Raw genomic sequence first — 22,099 nt, 5'->3', positions numbered from 1 at the left:
TTGTTGTTGTTGTTGTTAGGTGCCATCGAGTCAGTTCCGACTCATAGCGACCCTGATGATCTCTTGCTTTCTTTGTGTATGATGTTCTTGATGTCGTCCCACAACTCGTCTGGTCTTCGGTCATTAGTGATCAATGAAGCCATTGAGGCTGGATGAATTCCCAAAACTATTTCCCTGAGATAATCTTTAAATCTTAAACCAAAAATATCCCTGAAGTCTTCTTAAAACCAAACAATAGTTTAACTAGTAAAAAATATCTGCCTTGAGCATTGTACTCTTTGAAGAACTATCTACTATGCGGGATCAAATTGACAACAGCAACTCGAAAGATTAGATACGAAGCTTAGAGGGCAGTGAGTTTATGTTAAGCGGGGGGAAGAACGATTTGGAAAAAGAGGGTGAGAATGGGTGTACAACTTGAAGAATGTAATCAAATCAGTGTCACTGTTGAATTGGTGTATGTTTTGTCGTATATATTTTCAATGACAACAAAAATAAATAATTTTTTAAAAAAAGAAAGAAAGAAACTCCCATGTATATAACCCCTAAACAAAAGTTTAGTTTTGGGGTTGTTTTTTAACTTTATGTAAATGAAATAATATGTATTTTTTTTATATCTTATTTCCTTCACTCGAATGTTGCTGTGTGTAGTCATAATTAATTCATTTTTATAATTGTATGTTGTTGTTAGTTGATGAGGCAATTCCAGCTCATGGCAATCCCATGTGTGTGGAGTAGAACTGCTCCATAGGGTTTTCAAGGCTGTGATCTTTCAGAAGCTGATTGTCAGGCCTGTCTTCCCAGGCTCCTCTGGGTAGGTTTGAACCACCAACTTTTCAGCTAGTAGTCAAGTACTCAACTGTTTTTGACTCCCAGGGACTCCTTATTGTATACTTTTTCATTATACAAATCTGCTACAGTTGATTTAATCAAATATTGATGGACATTTGGGTTGTATCCAGTTTAGGGCTAGTTAATATGAATAACGCATCTATAGACATTATCTTACATGAATCCTGGTTTCGGGCTATATGCCCAGAAGTGGAATTGCTGGGTGGGAGGGAGAGTTAACAACAGATCTGAATCCGTTTTCTGTGGGAAGATGACTTCGATTTACTTTCTTCCACCACTGTTTCCCTGGAAACACACTGGGTTAAGGTAATTATGGTCAGCTGTGTTCCCAGCAACAATGTTTACTATAAAAATGATCCTTGACTGGTAAACTACACTGGATTGGAAGACTGTGAGGGGACTCATAGACCCCAAGAGCCTATGTGATCAAGGCTATGATGAATGTTTTCTATGGGGGCTTAGAAGCTACACTCATGAGCTGTTACAAGATATAGCTTCTAACTGCCTCCTTTATCATGAGACCAGAAGAAATGAACATTTAGATCAAGAATTCTATAGAAGAATCCGGATTAAAAGGTGGAAAATGTAGAACAGAATTTCAAATTCTCATGGAATCCAGACTTTCTGGAGCCATTGAGGCAGATGACCCCCCTGAAACTATTACCCTGAGGAAATTTTTAAACCTTTAACCAAAACTGTCCTCTGAAGTCATCTTTGAACCAAATACAAGTAGTCCCCTACTTAAGACACATTCAAGTTATGACTAACCACACTTATGACCATCCATTTTTTTTGTACATCTTATTGTTAGTAATATGCACTATATACAATGTTGCAGTGTGTAATTTGCTAATGCTATCATTATCATGCCAACCTACAAAGACAAAGATTGGATTTATAAAGATACTGATAATAAAAGGTAACAATAATAAAACTAAAAAAAAAAAAAAAGAGGTATTCGAGTTATGTCAGAACCGACTTAACGACAGTGTCAACAGAACAGAACCTACCTGTAATGGTTTAGCCTAATTAGAAAACAATGTCTGCATGAAGCATTATACTCATTTAAAGAATTATCTATATGTGATCAAATTGACAACCACAACTCGAAAGGATAGATGAGAAGCTTTGGGGGGCAGTGAGTTTGCTTTAATGATAGTGAAATAGTTTGGAAATGGTTGTCGAGAAATATGGTGCAACTTGAAGAATGGAACCAATGCCACTGAACTGTACATGTAGAAATTGTTGAAGTGGTGTATGTTTTGTCATGTGTATTTTCACCAAAACAAATAAACAAACAAGATGTGGCTTTTGTTATATATGGAACTTCCCTATGTCAGGATGGGCAGCACCTACCCATGAGGAATTATCTCATCCCTTATCACTGGAGACACTCCTTGTGGGGGCTGAGAAGCAGCCCCCGGAATCTCAAAGACGTGTGTTAGATGTCCTTTATATTGTGGTGACAGCATGCTGTGTTTCCTGTCCTGAACCCTTCTACAAAGTTAAGTGAACTTGGTGCCAAGTTACAGCCTATTGGGTCCTGTGAGTGTGAATGTCAAGCTGAACCCAAAACCACTGCTGGTCATAATACCAAGTGGATGCAACCCATGTGAATAGGGTATGCTTAGCTTCAAATTTAATAGACAATGGGGGGAAGAAAACCGTTTTCAGAATGCTGTTGTTGTGTGCTGTCGACTCGGTTCCAACTCATAGCCACCTTTTAGGACAGAGTAGAAGTGCCCCATAGGGTCTTCCTAGGCTGAATCCTTCTGGGAGCAGATCACCAGGTCTTTCTTCCGCTGAGCCTCCGAGTGGGTTGGAACAATTAACCTTTTGGTTGGCAGCTGAGCCCTTAACAGGTGCACCACCAGGGCTCGTTCTTTTCAGAATACATATGACAATATGTACCCCCACTAACATTTCCTAGGAGTTCCCACTGCTCCTTCTCCTTCTCTCCCCAACACTTGGTATTAGTGGTGCAACAGTTAAGCGCTCAGCTGCTAGCTGAAAGGTTGGCAGTTCAAACCCACCCAGTGGCTCCACGGGATAAAGACCTGGCAATCTGGAGGGTTCAAACCACCAACTTTTTGGTTAGCAGCCAAACAATCGCTGCACCACTAGGGCTGCTTAATGTGCAAGAAATCATCCTATTTGGCCTGAACAAGCATTTTTTTTTTAATGAAGAGTAGAATAGAAAATAGCAGAATGAATCCCACATAGGAAAGGTAAGTATTATTTAGTGAAACTTTTTTTTCAGAAATATATATATGTGTCTACATCTGTATCTGTCTGTCTGTGTGTGTATGAACTGGGTCACAATGAGTCATGGTCAAAAAAAAGCTTGAAAGAACACTGCCCTAGAAAAATCAAATGGTTTCCAAGGTCAAACAGCAAGATCCCGAGGGAGATGGGATTAGAAACCTGCCTAGACTCTGTTCCTTCTCAAAGGCAGGACTACCATCACCCCCTTTTTGCAGATGAAGAAACCTAACCATAAACCAAGCCAAACCCATTGCCGTTATGTCACTTCTGACTCATAGTAACCCCATGTGTTACAGAGTGGCCTCACCCCTCTGAGCCTTAGCTTCCTCTTTGGAAAAATGGGGCTATGGAAAGCACCCACCTGGTAGGTTGGTCGGGAGCCCAGGTGGCGCAGTGGTTAAGAACTCAGCTGCTAACTGAAAGGTCAGCAGTTGGAACTCACCAGCCACTCTGCAGGAGAAAGATAAGTGGGTTCCAACTGCTCTCTAGGATTTTCTTGGCTATAATCTTTATGGAAGCAGATCACCAGGCCTTTCTTCTGAGGCTCTGCTGGGTGGATTTGAACTTCCAACCTTTAGGTTAGTAATCAAATGCAAATTGCTTCTGCCACCCAAGGACCCACTCTGTTGTTGTTGTTAGATGCCATTGAGTTGGCGCTGACTCCTAGCAACCCTATGAACAACAGAACGAAACAATGCCTGGCCCTTTGCCGTCCTCACAATCATTATGCTTCAGCCCATAAGAACCACCCTACTTAATCATTAATTCCAACTCATGGCAACCCCATGCCAGTCCCCTTTTTGAATGCTGGGGACTGTGCTTAGCATTAAACAGCCACGTTCCCACTGGAGATGGAATACCAGGTGGGTTACCAGCCTACCAAAAAAACGAAACCTGTTACCATCAAGTCAACCCTGACTCATAGCAACCCTATAGGACAGAGTAGAACTGCCACATAGGATTTCCACAGCTGTAATCTTTACAGAAATGGACTGCCACATCTTTCTCGATGGTGGGTTCCAACTGCCAACCTTTTGGTTAGCAGCCAAGCTCTTAACCATTGCGCTACCAGGGCTCCTTACTAGCCCACCAGGTGGTGCTTTCCATAGCTCCATTTTTCAGATGAGGAAGCTAAGGCTCAGAGGGGTGAGGCCACTCGCTCCTAACTGGGATTCCCAGGCGCCTGGGCTCTGAACCCACCTTCCTGTCCAGGGCTCTGGTCTGCTTCTGTAGCTCCTCCACTTCGGCCTGCACCTGGGCCTGGCACTTGAGCAGGTGGCCCATGCGCTCCAGCCGCTTGCTGTCCTGTAGCCGCTTGACTTGGCTCTGGGCAACGCTGATCTGCATCTGGAGGCTGGCCCGCCACTCCTCTAGGCGCTGGATCTCCCCCCTGCCCAGGGAGGCAAGGAGGCGGAGCTCAGTATCGCTCAGACCGGGAGTCCAGCTAGTGGCTGCCTTAACTCCCCCTAGTCCGGGGACCCAGGCGCCGGGCTCACAGTTGCTTGCCGATGCGCTGGCGGACTTCCTTGCTGTAGGATCGCCTTTCGCCTTCCATCACCTTGCATTTTCTCTGCAGGCGGCTCAGCTCCCAGTCCACTGGGGGTGGGGCCGGGCAAGGAACTCGATCCAAATCTGGGCCCCCATCAGGGTCTAAACCCATTAGGGTCCCACAAACTGCCGCTGCAGACCCAGCCCCGTAGGTTGGGACTGCATCTCAGTTCCTGTGTCCCTCAAGCTCCCCCAATTCCTTCAGACTCTCTGGGCCCCAAGCAGACCTCTGGTTCTTTTCGTTAAACCCACTCCAATCCCGGGTTTGGGCACGCGACTGTTGCCCACTAGAGGGCGCTCCTGGAAGGCCTCTCTGGCCCCAAGGTCCCCGCCGCTAAGACCAGAAACTTGGGAGAGGGCAGGACAGGTGCCCATACCCCCACTCCCTCCCCTTCAGCCCCCACAGCCTCGGCCCCCTCCTCCTGTCTCCTCACTCTCTCCGCCCAGTGCCCGCATCTTCTGTCTGAACCGGCCCCCCCTCACAGCCCCAGAGGGTCTTTCTACACCCAGAGCAGACCCTGCCGTCCCTCTCTTCACAGCTCTCTCAGAGCCCCAGCAAAGTCTCAGCTCCCGCGTGTTCAAGGCCCACCTGACCTGACTTTGAATGTCTGCAACCTCAAGACACTTTGCTCTAGCCCAGTGGTTCTCAACCAGGGCCAATTCTGCCCTCCCCCCCTAACATTTTTTATTGTCACTACTGAAGGCGAAGGAGTAGGTGTTACTGGGTAGAGACCAGCGCAGGACCAAAACAAAAAATCAAACCCGTTGAGGTCTAGTCAATTCTGACTCATAGTGACACTGTTGGACAGAGAACTGCCCAATGGGGTTTCCAACGCTGTGATCTGTTACGGAAGCAGATTGCGACATCTTTCCCTTGGAGCGCTGGTGGGTTGGAACCGCCGACTTTTCGGTTAGCAGCTGAGCTCTTAACCACTGCACCACCAGGGCTCCCAAGCACAGGACAGCTCCCCACAATAATCATTGGATCCCAAAGTTGAGAACCCCTGCTCTAGGCACATGCTGTTCTCTCTGCTGGAACACTTTCCCCTTCCTTCTTCCCCTGGTAATTCCTGCAAGGAGTTCTGGGCTCCATTCAAATTTCTCCTTCAAGACTCTCCCGACCACCCTACTCCACTGGCTGGGCCCACTCCATTCGGAGCAGGTCGGCTCCCCACTAGAGGGCGCACCAGTTCCCAGGGCATGGAACTCGGGAACTCTCAGGGCGGGAAAAGAATGAGTGAATGAAGAAAAAACCGCATGAATTACCCATTCCCTCCAGGAAGGCCTCGCTTTCCTCTGAGCGGGCGCTCACAGCTGAGTGTCCCAAAGGCATCTTGGCCACAGAAGGTAGGGCTCCTGCAGGGGCCGACACAGCAGTAGGCTGGGCGGGAGTAGGGTGAGGGAGAGACGGAGAGTGGGGAGGGGGTGACTCCAGAGCCAGCTCTGGCCGCTCCCACCCCTCCGGGCCCCATCGCGCACATTGTCTGTCTTTGGTCACAGCTCTGAGCCTGGTGCAGGGAACACGACGCTCTTGGTTTCTCTGAGCTCGTGGGGTACCTGACCTACCTGCCGGATGCCTGACTTGTTTTTGGTGCTCCGAGCTCACTGTTGTGGTCTGGTTACTGGGGAGATGAGGAGCCAATGAGGCCTGGGGACAGCGGCCAGGGAGGGACCGAGGCCGCGAGTTAGAGGATGAGGGCGGGGAGGCGGGGGAAGCTGCGAGGGGAAGGTCTGCGGGGCTCTAAGGGGCTCGAACAGATTAACTTGGAAGCTCTAGGGGGGCGGGGCTGGGAGGAAGGTGAGGAGCGACGTAGGTGGGCGATGAGGGGAGGGGCTGGGAGAGCCTGGGAGGGGCGGGGCTGGGGGGGCGTTAAGGGGCGGGGCTGGGGCCTTGTGGGCGGGGTTCATTTGAAGGGCTCAGGCCAGATGGGGCTTGCGGGAGGTCGGGATGGTCAGTCTGGGGAGCACGAGACTGTGAGGGGCGGGCCGTGTGTTTCCGGGGAAAACGTCCGGAAGGCGCTGGAAGGGCTTTGGAGCTAGGTCGAGTTCCTTCGGGACGGGGTCCGAGAGGTGCCTGTCTTAGGCTGATTAAGGCCACGTTATTTTGAGGATTCATTAGCAGGGAGGCAATGCCGAAGCCGGGAGTTGTGAAGGGGAGAGCGCTCACCGCCGCCTCAGATCCTCGCAGCGCCTCACTACGCATGCGCGGCCAACGGCCTCAAGCAAACCCGCCAAAAACGCTGGGCCGCTTAAGGGGTCCTCGCACTGAGACGCTGGAGTGGGCGGGGCTCGGGCGCTCCGTGCCGCCTCCACGCCCCCGTCTGGTCACACACCCCAGCGGCCTGCCACTGCCCACGTGGGCCTCCCGGGGCGGCTGGCGGTGGGCGTTGCTCCCTGCAGGCTGGGTGTGCCCGACTCCTGCGGTTTCCTGTGGGAGGAAGCGGCCCGCGGGAGCTCAGTACCGCTTAGAGGCCCAGGAGGGGGAGATTAAGCCACAGCCCTAGGGCCCCATGACTCTTCCCGTTCCACTCGCGTCTCACTGGGAGGGCTCCCTTAGTAACCCCAGGGAACCAAAGTCTAGCGCTGATTTTACTCAGGGAACTTGATTAGGTGCTCCAGCCTACTATTCTCCACCTCCCCGCTGAAGTTACCATTACCCTAGTCCCTGGTTCCCCCACTGTTCCCAGAATCCAGGTGCAATCCCCCCTTCCTTGCGCTCCATGCGGGACACATGACCCTCTAGCCCCTAATTTTTCCCTCAGTGACCCAGACCTTCTAACCTCCTTGAGAGTCAAAGTTCAAACCCCCAGTCTCTGTTCTTATCAGGGACTGAAGTTTGGGACCACCTATTCCCCATCTCCAGGCACCCCTCATTTTGGACTCCCAGTTTTAGCCTTCCCCCATGGGCCCAAGAATTGCTCCTTCCCCGAATCCTAGAGCCCTTGACCTAGGGTCCCCCAGTACCGAATCCACTCAGGACCCCAGATGCCTGGTCATAACTAACACACACAATGCTTACTGAGTGCCAGGCGCTCTTCTAAGAACCACCCTGTGATGCAGATACCGTCTTTATTTCACAGATGAAGAAACTGAGACATAGAGAGGTTATTAGTAACTTGCCCAAAATCACACAGATGATAAGTAAAACAGCTTGGATTTGATTTCTGCAAGTCTGGATATACTGGTATCCCAGATTCTTAGTCTCCCAGGTACTCGCCCAGTCACTGAACTACCCATCCTCCACCTCTACCCCCCAGGAAGCCCAGATGACCAGCAACACTCTCTCAGTCCCACCTCCAGGTGCCATCAGATACCCCGACATCCAATCATGCAGGCCCCTTGCAGGGACCCAGGATTCATGTTTCCCACTCACAATTCCATATCAGGACCCCAGACCCCTGGTCCCCTGTCCCTCACTTTTCACAGTAGACATGTCCCCAGCACCCAATCCTTGCAAGAGACCTAGGTACCTAGTCATCACCCCCCATCCTAAATTAATAACCAAAGAATAAATAATTATTATTATTATTAACATTAAGTCCCTGGTACTACAGAGATCATATAACTCTTCTGTTTAAAACGTTCCAATGGCATCCCACTGCACTGAGAATAAAATCCAAACTCCTCCCATGGCTTCAAGGGCCCCCTTTGATTTCCTTTCCCACCACTCCCTCTAGCTCCCGAAGCTCCAGCCACACTGGCCTTCTGTCTGTTCCCCCAACAACTCCAGCTTGTTCTCTCAAGAGCCTTTGCACTAGCTGTTTCCTCTTCCCTCCAGCATTCAAATGACTTTTGTTTTCAGGTCTCAGATCAAATGTCACCTCCTCGGAGAAGCCTCCCCTTATCACCCTGTTTAAAGCACCCTCCCCATCATAATCTCCATCACACGTATTTTATTTCCTGCAACAAATTTATCACGATCAGAAATTTATCCTGTCCATTGGTATGTTTTCACTTTATTATCTGTCTCCCTCTACTAGAAGGTAAACTCCATCATAACATTATAATCGGCTTTGTTCATTATAAACTCCTGGTCACAGTAGATGTACAATAAATGAGGAAGGAAGGAATGGGTTAGGTGTGGTAAACAAAAAAAAAAAACTAAACCTATTGCCATCGAGGTGATTCCAACTCATAGCGACCCTATAGGACGGAGTAGAACTGCCCCATACGGTCTCCACCGAGTGCCTGGTGGATTTGAACTGCCAACCTTTTGGTTAGCAGCCATAACTCTTAATCACTACACCACCAGGGTTTCCTTAGGTGCGGTAGTGCACCATTATTACCTTATTCAATACTCATAACAGTGTCAGAATCATTGTTAGAGTATTACTATCATTGGCAGTGTTATCATTATTATAACTGCTTCACGGATTAGGAAACCAAGGCTCTCAGACAGGTGAAATAATTGATTTGAGGTCACCCAGCCAGGAAATAATGGAACTGAGATTCGTAACTTCCAATTCCTGCCGCCTTCCAGAGTCTTACATATTCCATTTTCCGTCCCTGTAGTCCCTACCAGTGGTCCCTGGGTGGCGCAAAGGGTTGACTACTAACCTGAAGGTGGGTGGTTCAAACCCACCCAGCAGCACAGAGGAAGAAAGGCCTGGTGATATACTTCCACAAAGATTAAAAACCTATTGCCTTGAGTCAATTCTGACTCATAGTGACCCTATGACAGAGTAGAACTGTCCCATAGGGTTCCCAAGGCTGTAAATCCTTACAGAAGCAGACTGCCACATCTTTCTCCCATTGAGCGGCTGGTGGGTTTGAACTGCCAACTTTTTGGTTAGCAGTAGAATGCTTACCCACTGTGCCACCAGGGCTCTTTCCTTACAGTCAAGAAAACCCTATGGAGCAGTTCTACTCTGTAACACATAGGGTCACCATGAGTCGGAATCAACTCAACGGCAAGAGGTTTGGTTTTTGTTTGACCTCCACCCCCCGCCCCCCACCATGGTACCAACTCCACCAGCCCCCAGCCCACTCCAAGCCTCCGGAATGCGGCCTCCTTCCCTAACCCCCCTCCATTCCAAGTATCCAGCCCCAAGCCCTGTCAAACAACGGACATCCAGTCCCAGGCCAAGACATGAAGTCCTGAGAATCAGCCCCCCATGCCTGCTCCACCCCAAAGCTTCCCTGTGAGGATTTCTCATCTCCACACTGAGAGGGAACCCCAGAGATACCCGTCTGCGGGCAGTGGGTGGGGGCCAGGAGAAGGAGGAACCTGAGCGTGTGGACCCTCCCCTCTGGCTGCAGACCTCAGCTGGGTGCGGCTAGGGTGAGTATAAGAGGGTCAGTATATATTGAGAGGAGCAGAGTAAGAGAAACCAGGAGAGTGGGAGAACAGGGACAGGAGAAAGAGAGGCGAGGCAAAAGGAGAGACAAGGAGAAAGACAGCAAGCAAAGGTTCCAAGATTGAAGGGGAGAAGAGGGTGAGCCCGAGAGGAGGGCAAGCAGGGAGGGAGGGAGGCAAGCGGCGAAGGAGGCGGGGGCCTCCAGAGGGTGGAAGGAGGGAGGCGAAGGGCGGGGCAAGGAGGCCCAAGCGAGGGACTAGACTCCGACTCTGACTTTCCGCGACTCTCGGTAAGTTTCCAGTCCGTTATTCCGGTTGAGATTTCTTTCTTGACTTGGGGAGTGCGGCAGTCTGGGAAAGACACCGCTAGGCCGGGCCCCATGGAAATCCTTGGAATTTCAGAAGTGATCTCTTAGCACTTGGGGCGTGGATGCGGGAAAGGGAAGGGGAGGGGCCTGGCAGGCTTTCGGGGGTCCCAGAAGAGCCCCCCCGAAAAATTTCCTGCAGGTTTTTCCCCCTGGTTCTCCACTCTCCCCTGTGGACTCTGCATGAGAACACCCCAAGTCCTGACAACCTCCAGGCTCCCCTGTTTTTGGACACTGAGGGGTCATGGGAGGCTGGCTCCTTCTTCTTGGGCCTCCTTCCCCCCCAATATTGATCTCCGTCCATTTTCCCCACAAGGACACAGGCGCCCAGCAGGCTCCAGTCTGGCAGCAGGGGGGCTGGGAACTTAGTGGGCACAGCCAGGGGCTGGGGTTTCCCTGGTGCTTACAGGCGGGGCGGGGCGGTGGAAGGGGGAATGAGTCACCAGATGAGTCACTGGGTCCCCCTCCACCCCATTTACCCCCCTCCCCAGGAGAGGAGTGGGGTGAGTCAAGGATGCCGCTCCCTGGGGACAGCCCCTAGCTCCTGATGAATCTGGAGGATGTCAACTTGAATTTTCATATGCTGGCCCCTATGCACCCAGGGACAGGGCTCTGAAGAGATAGAGGAGTCAACATGCCTAGTCCTACTCGATATGGGACCCCAGGAGTCGATCCTCTCTCCAGCCCCTGGGGAACACAGGAGTCTAACCCTGCAGTCTCCTCCTCCCTCAGACACAGAAGTCCAGATCCAGCCGCATCCTCCCTCAGACCCAAGAGTCCCCAGCTCCAGCCCCCTCCTCCCTCAGACCCGGAAGTCCCCACCCCCAGCCCCCTCCTCCTCAGACCCAGGAGTCCTCAGCCTCAGCCCCCTCCTCCCTCAGACCCAGGAATTCGAGCCCCCAACCCTTCCTCCCTCAGACCCAGGAGTCCAGGTCTCCAGCCTCCTGCACCAGTAGGATTCGGGTGTCTCACCTGTCCCTGTTCCGCTAGTGGGGACTCCACTTCCTGATTCCCCCCCAGCCAGGGCTCCCCTGCAGCTATGTCCGTCCTCCTGCTGGTGGTCTCGGCCCTTCACATCCTCATCCTCATCCTGCTTTTCGTGGCCACTTTGGACAAGGTAAGCTACTTGGAGCACTAGGTCCTCAGGCTCTCCCGCAGACCACCCTCCTCTAAATCCATTCTGGCCCCGCCCCCTTTTACCTAGCATCTGCCCTTTCCTCTGACCCCGCCCCTTTTCCTTCTAAATCCATGCTTTCCCTGGTTCCACCCTTTCCCCTTCACTTCATCCTTTTCCTAACCCCTCCCACAGGGCCCCTGACCCCACCCACTTTCCTTTCCTAACCCCACCCTCTTTTCTATGACCACCCCAGTCCTGGTGGACTCTTCCCGGCAAGGAATCCCTGAATCTGTGGTACGACTGCACATGGAACAGCAGCACCGAAGCTTGGACCTGCAGTAATGTCAGCGAGAATGGTGAGGGGCGAGGAGGGTGGGGACTGATCTGCTAGTTTCTGGGGACCAAGGACTGGGAATCCTCAAATTTTGAGTGGACAAGTTCAGGCCTCAGGGCTGAGTAGGTGAGGCCGATGCGTGCTCCGCCCATCTGGATAATGGTGGGCAATACGCTCAGACTCTAAAGGGGATGGGCTGAAGCGCCCACCCCCCCTTACGATTCAAAAAGGGTGGGGATCACATGCTATTGATTTAAGGAGTGAGGAGGCAGCCTCCAAGACTCTGAGAAGATGGAGTTACGTTTCCAGTGTTCTAAGAGGAGACGGGTATTCCTAATGAAAGGCTGGATCAGTTTCTCCAAGTTCCAAGGAGGTGGGGCTAGCGCTACATTAAGGTTTTAAAGGGGTAAGACTAAGTCCTTCCAAGGTTCTAAAGGGTTGGAACTGAGTCCTTCCAAGGTTCTAAAGGGGTGGGGCTGAGTCCTTCCAAGGTTCTAAAGGGGTGGAGGCCGATGCATCTGAATTGGAAAGAAATGGGGCCACATCCATCTAAGATTGTAAGTGAAAAAGTAAGCGCTTTTCCCCCAAGATCAAGACAAAAATGTTTTGCTCTCACTCCTTCTATTCAACATTGTGCTGGAGGTAGCCAGTGCTACAAGGCAAGGAAAAGAAATAAAAAGCATAAAGATTGAAAAGGAAGAAGTAAAATTGTCTCTATTCCCAGAGGATGTGTTTCTTTATGTAGAAAATCGTAAAGAATTTGCAAAGCAACTGCTAGAACTAATAAGGGAATTTAGCAAGGTCATAGGATACAAAGTCAATGTAAGTGGTACACCTAAGTATCCAAGGCTTATGACTCCAAATGGGAGAGGGGCGTAAGGGGAGAGAATAGGCAAATAATGTACAAATAGAGCTGGAACTTTGGACCGCACTGTGATTTCCATCTCTGTCTCCTCCTCCTGCAGGCTGGCTGAAGCCAGTGCAGGTCCTCATGGTGCTCTCCCTCATCCTCTGCTGCCTCTCCTTCATCCTGTTCATGTTCCAGCTCTATACCATGAGGCGAGGAGGGCTCTTCTATGCCACTGGCTTCTGCCAGCTTTGCACCAGTAAGCACTAACCCCGGGAACTGAGGGGAAGGGAGGGGATGTGACAGGATGTTGGGGCCCTGGAATGGACATCTAGTGAAAGGAAACAATCCCCAACAGCCCAAGGACCACTTGAGATGTCCCCAGGGGCCACCTGTCTGCCCGAGGAACTGATGGGAGTTGTAGTTTTCAGTGACTAATTGGTGGTTGAAGCATGGGCTCCTGAGTCACAGGGAACCTGGCATGTAAGACTTCAAGGAGCCTGGGCTGGGGAAGGGGATGTGGGCAAATAATCTGGGTCCCAGAGATGGGGTGGGGGGCTAATTAATACACCAAGAGAGAGCTCTGAATCACGATAACTAAAAAAAAAAAAAAAACAGGTGCCATCAAGTCAGTGGAAAAGCTGGTGGTATAGTGGTTAAGTGCTATGGCTGCTAACCAAAAGCTCGGCAGTTCAAATCCACCAGGCACTCCTTGGAAACTCTACAGGGCAGTTCTACCCTGTCCTATAGGGTCACTATGAGTCAGAATCAACTGGACCACAACGGGTAAGGATCAAGTCAATTCTGAGTTATGTTGACCCTATGTGTGCAGTGTAGAACTGCTTTCCATAGGCTTTTCAAGGCAGGGACCATTTGGAAGCAGATCACCAGGCTTTTCTTCCAAGGCGCGTCTGGGTGGGTTACAAACTACCAACCTCTTGGTCTCTCCATTAGTGGTCGAGCCCTTGACCATTTGCGCCACCTAGAAATTTCTGAATCATCATAGTAGTGGCATTCTAATGGCAGCCAGCTGCTGTTTCTTGTGAACCTACTGTGTACCAGACACTTCAGGGAGTTCTGCGTACTTTTTCATTTTTTCACTTCAGGTGAAAAAGGCTCAGTTACTCATAAACCAAAAAAAAAAAACCCAAACCCACTGCCCTTCAATCAATTCTGACTCATATCGACCCTATAGGACAGGGTAGAGCTGCGCCATAGTTTCCAAGGCTGTAAATCTTTACAAAAGCAGACTGCCATATCTTCTCCCGCAGAGCAGCTGGTAGCTTTAAACCACCGACCTCTCAGTTAGCAGCCAAGTGCTTAACCACTGTGCCATCAAGGCTCCTTCAGTTAACCGTAGTCCTCAGTTTATGGAACATTATCCTCCTAAGTTCCGCTTGTTTTATTAATTCACTATTTGCGTGATTGGCATGAGTGGATGAATGAATACAATGGTCTCATTTTATGAATGAGTAAACGGGGACCCATAGAAATTAAATAAATTGTCCAAGGCCATTCTGTACTAGCCTCGGTGCTTGCGCTGGCGGAGCGTACTACATACAACTCCCTCTGTTGGCTTCTTTGCCCCAGGGGCTGGTGGGAAATGTAGTCTTCTTGAGGGCCCTCCGTGACCCGTGGTTTCCGTCTCCGCGCAGGCGTGGCAGTATTCACTGGAGCCCTGATCTATGCCATCCACTCCAAGGAGATCCTGAAGCATCACCCGCCTGGGGGCAGCTTCGGCTACTGCTTTGCCCTGGCCTGGGTGGCCTTCCCCCTTGCCCTGGCCAGCGGCATCATCTACATCCACCTGCGGAAGCGGGAGTGAGCACCCTGCGTTGCCTGCTCCCGGCCCTTCCGCTGCACCCCGAAGCCCCCGTCCCCGACTGTCTTCCAGAAAATAAAACCATCTAACCACGGGCCCTGACTTTGCCTCTTTCCTTCCTTCCTCCCTCCTCTAGCCACCCAGGCTGCTCGCTCCTGACCGCGCCTGGGCCAGGGAGAGCCCTCCTCACCCCAGCCACTCGCCCTCAGAATGCCAGATACAGGAGTCCTGGTCCCCAGCCGCCTTTCTGCTCCCACAGACCCAAGCCTCTTCCGTCTCAGGACCCATGAGCCCGCCCGCACCTGAAGGTAGACCTCCAGGAGCTTCTGGGGAAGAACCAGGAGCCTGAGGCCCAGCAAACCCTAGTAGAACTCAGGAGTCCTGGTTCCCAGTTCTCTCTTCTGGCACAAGGGTCTGTCACTGTTTCTCTCTTTGGGACCTAGGCTTGGTGTGTGTATTGTTCTAGAGTATTGGTCCTCTTTTTTTTATTTTATTTCCTGTCTTTCTGACCTTTCTTCTAGGAACAGAGTTTTCCCTTTCCCTCTTGGAACCCAGTTTCCCTCCCTCACTCTTCTCCCCTCTCCCCAAAGGCTGCTTCTGACCCCAAAGGCTACTTCTGGTCCACATGACACCTTACTACAAAGTAGAAGGCACATCCCTCTTCCTGGCTGATGCAGCCCATAGCAGAACACATTGGAGCATGGGGCACAGACTGGATTTTACACCTACCCATAGCAGCCCTGGTGGCGCAACGGTTAAGCGCTTGGCTGATGACCGAAAGGTTGGAGGTTTGAACTCACCCAGTGGCTCCTCAGAAGAAAAGACCCAGCAATCTGCTCCTGTAAAGATTATAGCCTAGGAAACCCTACGGGGCAGTTTTACTCTGTCATATAGGGTCGCTATGGCACCTAACAACATCTCCTGGCTGTGCCTTTGTGCCCTGACCAACCTGCACAACCGTACACAGCCACCCTGTCTCAGCTCATTGGACCCAGGGCCTCTACTCAGCAATCAGGTTCTCCTGAGATTCTCTTCTCTGACCCGCAGCCAGTCTTTATCTCACCAACCAAGAACCCAGCCTCCCTCGAGGACGACAGCTTCTCTGCCTAGATCCACCCACATGCATTAGCACCCCCTTTCCCCCCAAGACCCAGAGTCTCTTCCTTCCAGGATTCAGATGCCTTCCATCCCTCAAGTCCCACAGCACCCCCCGCCCACCCCCATCCATCTCACCCTATTCATCCAAACTTAGTAAACATGATTTATTCCTTTGGGAAGGGATAGTGGAGAAATTGATAGACTCATAAATATTGCACAGGCCTCCGGCAGTGGGGAGATCCAGACCGAGGTAGTTTCTGTAACAGGGTCAGGAAGGCACCTGAGGTTGTTGGGAGCCTGAGCGAGTCTTGGAGTAAAGATGTGTCTGGTTCCTCTGGGCCCACAGCTTTCTGCCAGGCACACGGCTCCCAACCCCTTCAACCTGGAGGAGGTGATCAGCAGCTGACCAGATGGCCCGCCATATACAACGCAGCAATTGATATGAAGATCGAGTTTCCTTTAGAAATTCTGATTGGTTGCTTCTGAGCAGCAACAACTGGCTACCCGAGGTTGATAGTGCCCAGCAGCTGTCACTGGTGGTTTGCCAGGGGACAGGGCTAAACGGCTCTCATTGGCTGCTGGCTGGGGCCTGGCTTAGTACACATGACTGGCAGTTTGCCGAGAGCAGGCTAAAAAGACAGTGATATGTAGACTCTGGACAGCACAGTTTTACTGTGCCTGGTGGTTTAGAAAAGACAGAGCGGGACGGCAGTGATTGGCTGGCACCACCTTCCCCCTATCCCCTAGCCAAACCACCCAGTTTAAGGTGGAGGAGAGACTAAGCAATGGAATAGAAGCAGAACTAGCTTTGACTGACTGTTCATCAGAAGCCTAGCAACTGTGGGCTGCCTTGATTGTCTGCTCTGTTTGACCCTCTGGCTAAAATGATCGCCTCAGAAATTAGGAGTTGGGGCGTGGCAAAGCGTAGTGGCTGTGATCGACAGCTTGTAGATGAGGCGAGGCTTAGTGCCTAGCCAAGTGGGTAAGCGAGTCTGAGCAGGAAGGTTGCTGTTAGGGGTTGTCACTGCGGGGTGTGGCCTGGGGGATCTCAGAAGTGATTGAAGTCAGCTGGTCTAGTTTGGGGAAACCCGGGGGAGGATAGAGCCCGATGCTGGGGGTCAGGGCTTGCAGGTGGGCCAGGGCCCGAGCTCCGTTAAAGGTCACCTCGCAGCCTGACTGAGTCAGGAGCCAGCTCTCCACCTCCGACTGGAGCCACTTGGACGTCTCTGTGGGGGGAGAGACAGGTGTTGTGAGTAGGTCATCCTGGGACGGGAAGGACAGGAAGGGGACAAGGGGAGGGGTGCAGGACAGGTCATCCGAGGGGCTCGGGTGTGGGAGAAGCCGGGGGATACACTTGAGAGTTGGAGAGGAGTGTGACAAGGCCTAGGCGAGTCCCGGGGGCCAGGAGGCTCGGCTCCGCAGTTCTCCTCTGGGGAGAGGCTAGGGATTTCTGTTCAGGGAAGAGAGCAGGCTCCAGTAGAGACAGGGGTCTGGGGTCCCCACAGGAAGGGGCGCAGGCTCACGTACCGGAAGGAGAAGGAGCATGATACGACCGGAGTCCGTCACGTCGAAATTTGGGTTCAGGGGTCCCGTCTGCTGAGGGGCGTGGCCACCTCGGAAATCGGTCAGGTTCCCCAGTGGGAGCTTAGCGATGGGGTAAGCGGGCAGCGCGGGGGTGGTGTCTCACAGAGACAGTGGCACTTCGGACTGAGTAGTGGAGCCTCGGCCCTGTAGGGACCCCGCTGCGCTCGTCTAGGCGGGCGAGGCGGGGCCTCTCGGGGGCGGAGCCACCTAGGAAGCGGGCTGCGAAGGGGCGTGGCGGGATACCCCTGGCCGCGATGGCGGCGGTCCCTTTAAAGGGCGGAGCCTCGATATACGGGGCGCGGCCTCTTGGGGGCGGGGCTGCGATTATATGGGGCGGTGCCTCTGGGGTCAGGGCCACCTAGGCGGGGTACCAGAGCCGCTTCTTACCTTGGGGCGGGCGGCTCGCGCCACCCGGCAGCCGTGCCAGGAAGCTGCGCGCCAGCAGCGCCTCCTTGGCGTGCTCGTCCTGCGCGCGCAAGGTCAGGGCGGTGAGCAGCTCCGAGTTGTTGGACGTGCTGCGGTAGTACAGCATGTGCGCCAGCTCCAGCGCCTGCGCGCTGCGCCGCTGCCCGAACATCTGCAGGCGGGACAGCGGTCGCGCAGGCTCAGCTCGGAGACCGGGGAGGGCAGGGCCGGGTCAGGGGGTGCTCGGCCCCACGCCCCCGCCCATACACACACACACCTCTCAGCCACTCAAGCTGGCGCGATCCTTCCTGCGGACTCATGGGGAGGGGCGATGGTTCGGGGTTCCAGGGCTCGGGCCCTGGAGATATGTATTGTAATACACAGGTTCTTGCCCCAGTGACTCCGTGGCCAGCAGCACCTTGGTGGGAAGACTACAGTTTTTAGAAATCGCTGCCCTGGTTCCTTCATCATGTGAATGGATTTGTTCAAGGGTTTCCAGAGATAACATCTTTAGCTTTAGACCTTTTTATTACCATAATTTTTAAAATCCCCTGGATGGCGCAAATGGTTTGCTCTCGGTTTCCAGGCTACTAACCTAAAGGTTGGTGGTCCAAACCCACCCAGCAGCACGGCGAAAGAAAGGCCATGGTGATCTGCTCCTGTGAAGGTTACGGTTTACAGCCAAGAAAACCCTATGGGGCAGTTCTACTCTAACACATGGGGTCACCATGAGTCGGTATTGACTGGAAGGTAGCTTTTTTCCAAAAAAAAAAAAATCTTTTAGAGGTATATTAAATAAAGTATATTTCCAGATGTTATATCTAGGATTTGCTTCAAAATAATTCAGTCTTTGGGAGGGGGGGAATCTTTGGATCTTTGGTGATCATTGCTAATTGTTGAAGCTGTATGCTGGGTACAGGGGAGTCCATCATGCTGTTTGTTCTCTCTGCTTCTGTATTTATTTGAACTTTCCTATAATTAAAAAGTTTTAAAATATTATATTGTAAAGAGAAGGGAAGGGGCAACTGAAAACAGACACAGAACTTCTTTCATGGAAGAAGAAATATGGGGGGAGGGGGTGCAGGTCTGGAGCTCAGCTGTCCGTTGACTGCCTCCTTCCTCCCCTGTCCCCTTGGCTTCCTGGACCCCCTTTCCCATCACTGGTGTCCCCAAGGAGGGAAAGTGAGAGCCCACCGGTGCTCTCTGAGGGTCATATTATAAATCTCTGCCTGGATTCCTCCATTCATCCACAAAATGGGCTCACTATGCAGCTGGCAAGCTTGGGTGCCAGTTCCCTCTCTGCCCCCTTCCAGCAGTGGGCCCGTGGCTAAGAAGCTAACTCCTTATGTAGCACTGTCTGTAAAACAGGGTTCATAACGGGGAGGGTTCAGGAAGTTTTTGTTGTTAGGTGCTGTCCAGTCGATTCCAACTCATAGCAACCCCATGGGACAGAGTAGAACTGCCCCATAGGGTTTCCTAGGCAGTAATTCTTACAGAGCAGATCGCCAGGTCTTTCTGACACGGCACTGCTGGGTGGGTTCAAACTGCTAACTTTTCAGTTAGCAACGGAGCACTTACCTGTTGTGCCACCAGGGCTCCTTTCAGGAAGTTAATATATAGTTAATAAAGCACTTTGGACAATCCATAACAAGCACTTAACAAACGCTAGCTATTACTGAGTATTCCTCCGCACCCTGTGGTGGGTGCCTCTTTTTAAAGTACCCGTTGTCTACCCACAAAGCACTGCTTATCTCACCACAGGCCTAAGACCAAATGCCTGTCAAGTCAATCCAAAAAGCCAAACCAGTTGCCTTGAGCAGATTCCGACTTCTAGCAACCGTATAGGATAGAGTTGAACTGCCCCACAGGGTTTCCAAGGCTGGATTCTTTACAGAAAGGATCCCTGGTGTCGCAGTGGTTAAGCATTCAGCTGCTAACCAAAAGGTCTGTGGTTTGAATCCACCAGCTGCTCCATGGGAGAAAGTTGTAGCACCCTGCTTCCATAAAAATTATAGCCTTGGAATCCCTATGGGACAGTTCTACTCTGTCCTATACGGTCACTATGAGTTGCGACCGACTTGAGGGCAATGAATAATCTTTACGGGAGCAGACTGCCACAGCTTTCTGCTGCCAACTGGCCGGTCGAACAGCCAACCTTTCGATTAGCTCTTAACCACTGCGCCACCAGGGCTCCTGTGAAGTCAACAAACCCCTGAAAATCGCTGAATGGGTAAAGATGACATGGCTACTGGGGACGGTACCTCTTTGTACAAGCCCAGCACAGTTTGCTTAGACCTCTGCACTGGAACCAATTGCTGTTTCTTCGGTTGAGGGCAAGATGGAGGAATTGCGCGTGTGCGTGTTAGGGAGTAACTAGTATGAAAACACACTGGGTTTTGCGTTTGCTTCTGCCAAGCCTGTGGAGTTAAATTCGCATTCACTCGATGGGTGGGTCATGCCACTCTGTGGCACATGGATGAAGCCAGATGTCTCTCTGAAAGAGGGACCATCACCTGCTACCTGGACGGTCCCTAAGAGACTCAACATGGCCACACTGAGCACAGCAGTCCCCTCCCATCTGGGGCAGCCGCACTGTCTACCTAATCACTGGCCAGGCCACCAGGCAGACTCTGTCCCCACCTCTGCGGTTGTGTGGAGTATGGGCGGGAGGGGTCCAGCTGGAGGCCAAGAGGCCAGGGAAAAGGCTGGGAGGGCGGGGAAGGAAGCCGAGGTTAGGGGCTGAACTGGGGCATGGCCACAGAGACTCAGGGGCACGGCCACAGAGACAAGGAGGGCCCGAAAGGACATGAAGGTGGCTAACACGAAGGTGGCTGATGGGTTGAGGGGCAGGGAAAGGGCAGCTCCCAGGGTCTAGGTAGTGAGAAAGGGGCCAACGGGGCTATCCACAGAGAGGGAGCCTGGGGCAGATGCTGTGCTCAGCCTGGCTGTGGTGGGTGCGAGGCCCGGAGGCGGGGAGGGCTGTTCCGGGGTGGCTGCTCCAGGCTGTGTGTGGGGTGCTGATTTAGGAGAGGGTGTAGAGATGGTTGTGGAGGCCCCAGAAGTGGATGAGACCTTCGAGGGGAAGAAAGAGGGACCTAACCCCTGCACAGAAATCGGCCTCCTGGGTGTCTGCTCTGAGCGGCTGGGAGCAGATAGTGAAGCCATCCTGAGGTGGACCTTAGCAAGAGAAAGGGGCTGTGGGGGAGGTGAGTGTGGGAAGAAGGGCTTGGGCACCCAAGTCCAGGGAGCCGGTGAGGACAGCGGTGTGGGGACTGGGAGAGGGACTTGTGGTGGAGGCAGATCTGGGAGCCACAGGGAGCAAACGAGTGGGAGTAGGGGTGGGGCGGGGAGGCTAGGACGGAGCGTGGAGGGCGCGTGTTGCAGGACTGGGGCTCAGCCCCATGTTGGGTGGGGGTGGGGTGTGGAAAATATTTAACAACACCAGGAAATTAACTAGTGAGCTGGGTTTTAAGCTGGGCCCCTCAGAGCCTGAGAGGTCCTGCAGCCCCTAGGGCCACTAAGGGTGGGACAGTCCACCCTGGGCTAGGACTCCCGGCAGCCTCCCTGCCTTCTCTCTCAGCCCCTCCCATGTGTCCTCTAGGGTCACCACAGTCTCTCTCTGCTTACAACCCTTCATGGCTCCCTGTTGCCCTGAGGATAGAGTCCAGGTCCTCACCTCAGCAGTTAAGGCTTTCACCACCCTCTGGGGCCTCACCTTTCTACCCTGCACCCCAGACTCCAGGCCCCTATATAAGCCAAGCTGTGCGCACCCGCTCCCTTCTCTGCCAGGTTCAAGCTGCCCTCTCAAACCCACTCAAATCCTGCTTCCTCCGGGAACCACCTCAGACCCAGGGCCAGCAGGAATTACTCTCCTAGCCCTGCTAAGAAGGAGCCCTGTTGGCACAGTGGTTAAGTGCTCAGCTGCTAACTGAAAGGTTGGCGGTTTGAACCCACCAGACATTCCACGGGAGAAAGATCTGGCAGTCTGTTTCCATAAAGATTACAGCCTTGGAAACCCTATGGGGCAGTTCTACTCTGTCACATGGGGTCACCATGAGTCGAAATCAACTTGACGGCACATAGGAGCCCTGCTTATGCACCTGGGTGCCACTGGGGGCTCTCCTTGGCTGGGGAATCCTAGCAGGCTCTCAGCCAGTGCAGCCTGGCTGTTTGCAGGATTTATTACCAGGCTGCCTACGAGAGCCTGCCGGGATGGCTGGAAACAGCTTGAAAAGCAATGAACCAGCAAGTGGATGATCGGGTACAACGGATGCCTCACACATTCCTGGGGCCAGTGCCAACCCTTGGGAGAGGCAGGAAAAGGCAGCCCCTCAGCCTTGAGACAGGGCACTTGCCTTGGCAAGCAGAGCACAAGTTGAGCATCAGCCCCTACCTGCCCCTTGTGCCAGGAAGCCTTGTATGGTCAACAACCTGTATAACTGTACGAGGCAGTCCTGCACCCACATGTAGCAGAATCAGGAAGGGGCTTGTCAGAGATACAGTTTCCTGAGCCTGAGCCTCAGCCTCAGAGTTTCCAATTCAGTCCATTTGGTCTGGGGCTCAGGA

General features: G+C 52.3%; 3 protein-coding genes across 5 annotated transcripts in view; 1 reads left to right on the top strand and 2 right to left on the bottom strand.

The window, feature by feature from the left end:
* ODAD1 (outer dynein arm docking complex subunit 1) overlaps window positions 1–6,015 on the bottom strand; it is a 24,093-nt gene extending 18,078 nt beyond the window's left edge. Inside the window, exons 1-3 of the mRNA XM_004381840.3 lie at window positions 5,932–6,015; window positions 4,614–4,713; window positions 4,318–4,507 (exon numbers count right to left, since the gene is read on the bottom strand). Coding sequence (XP_004381897.1) covers window positions 4,318–4,507; window positions 4,614–4,713; window positions 5,932–5,998 — 357 coding nt within the window. The 5' untranslated portion in view covers window positions 5,999–6,015. The remainder of the gene's footprint in view (window positions 1–4,317; window positions 4,508–4,613; window positions 4,714–5,931) is intronic.
* A 3,959-nt stretch (window positions 6,016–9,974) lies between these two features.
* On the top strand, window positions 9,975–14,541 carry EMP3 (epithelial membrane protein 3 (MAM blood group)). 3 transcript variants are annotated; one of them, XM_023736293.1, is made up of 5 exons: window positions 9,975–10,100; window positions 11,347–11,443; window positions 11,697–11,799; window positions 12,743–12,883; window positions 14,280–14,541. In XM_023736293.1, exons 2-5 carry the CDS (start codon window positions 11,366–11,368, stop codon window positions 14,447–14,449), a joined length of 492 nt encoding a protein of 163 aa, XP_023592061.1. In that variant the 5' UTR covers window positions 9,975–10,100; window positions 11,347–11,365; the 3' UTR covers window positions 14,450–14,541. The 3 variants fall into 3 exon arrangements, with proteins under 3 accessions (XP_023592061.1, XP_023592060.1, XP_023592058.1); XM_023736292.1 differs by lacking the exon at window positions 9,975–10,100 and adding an exon at window positions 10,119–10,251; XM_023736290.1 differs by lacking the exon at window positions 9,975–10,100 and adding an exon at window positions 10,139–10,251 and having other exon boundaries at window positions 11,245–11,443.
* Window positions 14,542–15,683: 1,142 nt separating this feature from the next.
* The window catches only part of TMEM143 (transmembrane protein 143), a 34,484-nt gene continuing 28,068 nt past the window's right edge, over window positions 15,684–22,099 (bottom strand). The window contains exons 7-8 of the mRNA XM_004381839.3: window positions 17,516–17,705; window positions 15,684–16,770 (exon numbers count right to left, since the gene is read on the bottom strand). Of these exons, the coding sequence (XP_004381896.3) occupies window positions 16,556–16,770; window positions 17,516–17,705 (405 nt within the window). The 3' untranslated portion in view covers window positions 15,684–16,555. The remainder of the gene's footprint in view (window positions 16,771–17,515; window positions 17,706–22,099) is intronic.

Source organism: Trichechus manatus, unplaced genomic scaffold (genome assembly GCF_000243295.1).
Source record: "Trichechus manatus latirostris isolate Lorelei unplaced genomic scaffold, TriManLat1.0 scaffold00087, whole genome shotgun sequence".
Classification (NCBI taxonomy): Eukaryota; Metazoa; Chordata; class Mammalia; order Sirenia; family Trichechidae; genus Trichechus; species Trichechus manatus.
Note: the sequence above shows the minus strand (reverse complement) of the source record. Positions and strands in the feature narration are given on the sequence as shown.

Excerpts from the sequence above, each read along its gene's own strand:
- EMP3 (XM_023736293.1), top strand. The coding sequence starts at position 11,366 with ATGTCCGTCCTCCTGCTGGTGGTCTCGGCCCTTCACATCCTCATCCTC. Across the intron at positions 11,444-11,696 it reads TCGTGGCCACTTTGGACAAG|TCCTGGTGGACTCTTCCCGG; the intron begins GTAAGCTACTTG and ends TGACCACCCCAG. Across the intron at positions 11,800-12,742 it reads CAGTAATGTCAGCGAGAATG|GCTGGCTGAAGCCAGTGCAG; the intron begins GTGAGGGGCGAG and ends CTCCTCCTGCAG.